Raw genomic sequence first — 6,000 nt, 5'->3', positions numbered from 1 at the left:
CTCACTTTAGCTGTCAATCACAAATATCACATCTAAGCATAATCAAATCTGACACGAACACAGACTGTAAAAACCTTGATTTGATTTAGTTTTACTCACTAATAATATGTAGCTGAACAGTAGTAATAATGTAGTAACTGTACGGGTGTGTGTTGATCCAAACGGCACATAAATAAACTCCTCCGTCATCTGGTGTCACAGCAGTGATTCTCACACTGAAGAGGTTCGATTTGTTGTCATAAATGCTCAGTCTTTCTTTCTGATACCATTTATCATTAGTGGAGATCACCTCATCAATGATGTTGTTTCTTGTTCTGAATATGATCTTTCTAAAATACCTTTGATCCTCTGAATATTCACAGCTGAAAGCAGAGGTTTCTCCACTATTTACTCTTACTGTCTTTGATTCCCCACAACATGAATCTGTCAACATTCAAAGTTTTATTTGTGATCTGAGAGAACTACATAAAAATATGAATCAAAGCATTGAAAAATTGATCCAACTGATAGTATTACTCACCCATAATATGCAGATGAACAGTATTAATAACAGAGTAACTGTATGATTGTCTGTTGATCCAAACTCCACATAAATAAACTCCTCCATCATCTGGTGTCACAGCAGTAATTCTCACACTGAAGATGTTTTTATGTTTGTCATCAGAAATACTGAATCTTCTGTTCATCTTCAACCTGCTGTAAATCGTCTCAATGGAGTCTTTTTCTTCTTTGAATATGATCTTGGGATCATTAATATGATTCTGTGAATATTCACAGCTGAAACTGGCGGTTTCTGAAATATTCACCATCACTCTCTTTGATCCTTTACAACACAAATCTGTCATTGACATAAAGAAATATATTTCATATATAAAAGCTTTGAAAAATAGTACAATTACAGTTAGTAGTTTTACTACACAAAGACTTTGATCTTAAAACTGACCGTATTTCACATTCAAAGTCATATCAATGGACCACTGGCCATGATGTCTAATCTGGTATTCTCCAGCATCATTATGGTTCAAATCTCTGATGTAGATCATGAGGTTTCCCACATTGTTTCGGAACAGTGTGAATCTTCCCTCATTTATCCATCTATGTTGTTTTGTATCATTTATTATTGTTCTCCACTCTGGTAATTTGGCCATATATTTAGCAGAGTCACTGAACCAACTTTTCCCAGAATCAACAAGAACACTTCTGCCAAAATATCCAGTGACACTGAAGCATCTCACTGCACCTGTCGATCAGATTGATACTGTGATCAGAAAGCTGATGAACAGAAAACAGCATCATTACTGCAGTGATGAAAGAGAAAAGCTCTGACCTGAGATCAGGTAGAAAGTGAAGAAGATGAGGAGGATCTTCATTGTGAGTTGAGTTCAGTCTTCTTTATGCTGAATGATCTCTGTGTGAATCTCTCTGTCTCTACATCTGTCTGCTTTAGTTACTTCCTCTTTATTCAGCTCTTCATCAGTAATGAGCAGCTTTACTGGCTCCTCCCACCATCACCACTGACTGAATATCACATTAATCACACTGAAAGAGCGCCACCTAGTGGAGGTTACAGTGTCTGACACTGGGAGCTCATACAGGTTTCATTTTCTCTATATAAGGACAAATAACACCTAAGTTAATTGCATTATTAAAAGGTTTCACTAAACTGAAGGGCGTTAATAAAACCAATAGCAGAAACTCCTGAAACGAAATAAATTCAGTGCTTTACATTTATCAGTTGTAATAAATACATTTATCAGTTAATAAATAAATTAATTAAATAATTAAAAAAAAAAAAAAAAAAAACTAAAATTCCAGATCTGAATATAACGGTAACAGAAACCCGCAAAGAACTATGTAAGTAAACTGAATTTACGGTGTATGTTTCTGTAATTATAGTGTACCTGCACGTACATGTAGGTATATTTTTACAGACACTGAATGTACAATACTGACATATTTACATCATCTAAACATTTAACGTTTACTTAATATGAAATTATAACATTTCATTCTGTTCTGTGTGATTTCTGTTGCCAGCTCGTTTCCAAGAATATGTCTACATAATGTTATCATGACTACACGTTAAACCCTTAAAATAAATAATATTTCTGCAATCGTTTAATCATTCATGTAATATTAACTTCGTTTGCCGTGGTGGAGCACAAAGGCGTTTTCTCTAACATGCTGTGACTAACAATAGAACCATAAAATACACCGAACACGCATCATAATTACAAATTAAACAATTTTATTTGTGTGCTGTAACCCAGATCTTCAGAATCCATACGATTTGCGAGGACCAGAACCAAATTCAAGGCTTTGTCCGGCGATCTTCATCTCCACCTCTAGCAGCGAGTCCAGCAGCAACAGCCATAAACCCGTGCTAAAGTGCATTTTGCGACAGGAAAATCGGATGTTCATTGGCTCTCGCCTGCATTCGTCACAGATTACGACATGCGGTGTTTCTGGTGAGATGTGTTGGAATGACGCGCGGGCGCCTTCGAGGAGTGGATCAAGACAATAATCTGGATAATATTTTCAGCGATTAACAATTTAAATTCTGCTCTCATCCTACTGCACCTCAAACCTACTGTATTCTGCCAGAGAGGACTGCGGCTGCAAACGCATCGTTATTTGGATTACTTTTTTGTATGGCTGTTGACATTTTTGCAATAAATAAATGATTGTGATTGCACTTTCCTGTTTTTTTTATATTTTTATTACTTTTCAGTCATAGTTAACGTTAGGTTTAGAGGTAGAAGTGGGATTAGCAGAGGGCACACTTACCCTGTAACTACATGGAACAAGAGTATAATTTCCCAGTAATTTTAAAAAGCTTACGTATAGATACACCAAACGTACGATTTAATAGAACAGGTACCTGTTAAGTTTTTAAGTAATTCCATTATAAATTATTTGTATATCTGTTTGCTACCCCGTTATTAGCCAAACGTAACATATTGCTCCCTTATACTTACACGTAGGTACAATATAACTACGAAACATACACTGTAACTTCAGTTTACTTGCGCAGTTCTTTGCAGGTTGCATATCTGGTTGTTACCCCCGAATTACCAAAACGTAACATAGCCTATTGTTCTCTTATACCTACACATACGTACTAATAGGTACACTATAATTACAGAAACGTACACCGTAAATTCAGCATACTTATGTCGTTCTTTGCAGGTTGAATATCTGGTTTGTTATCCCCTTATTACCCAAATATAACATATTGTTCCCTTTTACCTACATGTACGTTCTTTATAGGTACACTATAATTACAGAAACATACACCGTAAATTCAGTTTACTTACGTAGTTCTTTGCGGGTTGTAATCTAAAGCGTTACCAATATAACATGTCTGGATTTGTTTGAGCACTTTATGCATACAGGAGGTGTGTAAATTAGTGACAACTCTGCCAACCAGAGCACAAGAAAATAAATTCTGTTTCAACTACCATACAAGACAATCACTTAAATCTAATTTTGAAATAAATAAATATAATGTTTAGTATATAAAATGTTTAAATTATGTTTAGTCAAAGAATTGTAACATTAGGTCATATTTCCCTGTTGGAAAAAAAAAAAAAAAAAAAAAAAAAACCTGCATATGCTGGTTAGGCAGGTTTTGATGCTGGCATACTGGTTTTAGCTGGTTTATGCTGGTCCTTTGCTGGTCCAGCTTAAGCCAGCTAAGGACCAGCATAAACCAGCATCAAAACCTACCTAACCAGCATATGCTGATTTTTTCAACAGGGTTGTATGGGGTTAGAATCGTTGCATAATTCCAAATAAATACATTATGATCCACAAATAAATGTAAAGCGACTGACAAAAACAAAGCATATTCACAAAATAAATAGAATGAGATCCACAAATAAATCTTAGAGTTTCACAAACATGAATTATATTCACAAGTAAAACAATTTGAATTGCAAATAAAAAACATACTCACAAATATTTTTTTTTATTTTACAAACACAACTTTGCCCGGCATTTATATGTGAATCGCGTACTGTGCATTTGTAGATCGCTGTGCGTATTTGTGGATTTTGAAACATTTCAAGCGTCAAGACGCACACTGATCCACAAATGCATAGACTCCACCCACCTTCGTGGCCACGACATAATATCACGTTCCCACAAATTAATATCTCGTGGCTGTGTTATATTATCACGTTCTCACGAGTTTATATGTCGTGGCCACAACAAAACTAAGTGAACCGAAGACCTCCCCTCCCGGTCACCGTAGAATAACAGTTTGCTAAACACACTCACGGTCAAAACACGCATCGACTCAGTGATACATGAAACACTGATTACATTACATTACACATAACATTACTTGTTTTATTTTACATATTATTACAGTAATGCTGTGATGAGCACCGAGAACATGCAACAATTGGTCAGCCCCAAGTGGCCGGTTGTAACGAGGACGCTGAGGCGGCGTTTGAATCCAATTGCGGAAGTTTATTACAAATGACAGCACACATAAACGTGGAAACAGGCAGAGGGTCGATTACCAGAAAAGCAGTCCAACAGCATACAACACATAAACGTAATCCAAGCAGCAGAGAGATAAAGCAGGCAGTGGGTCAAATACCGTGAAGTCAGTCCAGAAACAGCAAACAATCCAATAGGGGTAATCCGTAAACTCAGTAGTCCATAAACAAAGCAAGATAGCAACAGGTAATCCAACAGAGTAAATATAAACGCTCGGTAAGGCAGGTGAAACTGGCAATACTTCGCAAACGTCTGAGCACATGGTGAGTCCTTAAATACTGCCAAACAGGAAGTAGCAGTAGAAGCAGCAGAGGGAGCATGCAGGCAGTCCTGGGCTGAGGGCTCCCTCTGCTGGCTTGGCGTTACACCGGTATCTGATTGGCTTAAGTAGAAGGTGGGTGGAGTCTATGCATTTGTGGCAGAGGTTTTGTGTTTACAATCTCGACCAAGTAAGTGCTCTCATGTTATCCTCACCTTATGTAGGATCGACTTTTCCAAGAGGATGCAATAATCACATTTCCATCTGAAAATGTACATATCGTTTGACATTGTTTGAAATGATTTAGTTATCTCAGCACGTTTTAGAGTATGAAGTTTAAAATAATAATGTATATATACTGAATAATTAGGCAAGCTCATTATATATCTCATATTATTCTTTGTAAGGACATTTTTATGAGCCTCAGCATGACTGTTAGTTAAACCAGCGCATTCAAGTTCCAAAATATATAAATAACTATATAAATCAGGGGTGCACAAACTCGGTTCTGGAGGGCCGGTGTCCTGCAGAGTTTAGCTCCAACCCCATTTAGACACACCTGAACCAGCTAATCAAACTCTTACTAGGCATAATAGAAACTTCCAGGCAGGTGTGTTGAGGCAAGCTGGAGCTAAACGTGGCTTTTCGTGGTGTGTAATTGCAAGTCTTCTGAAGACATAAAACAGCTCTGTGTGAAGAACAGGTCTGAAATTAATTGATTACTCACAAAAATCCTACTCCGTCTCATCTGCCTGTTCATATGACGATTTTGCCGCAAACTTTGTTTTCATTCAAACTGACGTGCAGCGCACGCCATATAAGGAGAAAAGGGGAGTTGAAACTGTGCTTAAACCTCATTGGTTCTCACGTGTTGTCGTGCATATTTGAATATTTGAAAATGTGAAGGGGCATTTTAGCATCTGATAAATTCAAATTCTGTAACACACCCTTACTCATGACTGCACTTGGTAAAGTAATTTACCAAATCGTTTTGTTCTGTGATGTTGTAAAGACATTTCCTGTTTTTAACACACCTGCAGGTTATTGAAGGGCATCTTGGTTTGACCAAAATAATTTTAGTGCAAGAACAAATGAAAACCACAAGGCAGCATGTTGATTGATCTTTGGAGCTGCACATGTTGGTTATCTTTATCACACTGACCACAGTGTTCAACAACCCTGCAAATGCAAAACACTGAGCCATTTACAAGCAAGTCTCTTTAATAACCTAG

The 6,000-nt window shown here is 37.0% G+C and overlaps 1 protein-coding gene across 1 annotated transcript in view; it reads right to left on the bottom strand.

Annotated features, from left to right (window-relative positions):
• Window positions 1–1,590, bottom strand: part of LOC127160845 (polymeric immunoglobulin receptor-like) — an 11,791-nt gene extending 10,201 nt beyond the window's left edge. The window contains exons 1-4 of the mRNA XM_051103498.1: window positions 1,328–1,590; window positions 944–1,240; window positions 521–838; window positions 100–423 (exon numbers count right to left, since the gene is read on the bottom strand). Of these exons, the coding sequence (XP_050959455.1) occupies window positions 100–423; window positions 521–838; window positions 944–1,240; window positions 1,328–1,370 (982 nt within the window). The 5' untranslated portion in view covers window positions 1,371–1,590. The remainder of the gene's footprint in view (window positions 1–99; window positions 424–520; window positions 839–943; window positions 1,241–1,327) is intronic.
• Window positions 1,591–6,000: the final 4,410 nt, after the last annotated feature.

Source organism: Labeo rohita, unplaced genomic scaffold, assembly GCF_022985175.1.
Source record: "Labeo rohita strain BAU-BD-2019 unplaced genomic scaffold, IGBB_LRoh.1.0 scaffold_472, whole genome shotgun sequence".
NCBI classification, from domain to species: Eukaryota; Metazoa; Chordata; class Actinopteri; order Cypriniformes; family Cyprinidae; genus Labeo; species Labeo rohita.
Note: the sequence above shows the minus strand (reverse complement) of the source record. Positions and strands in the feature narration are given on the sequence as shown.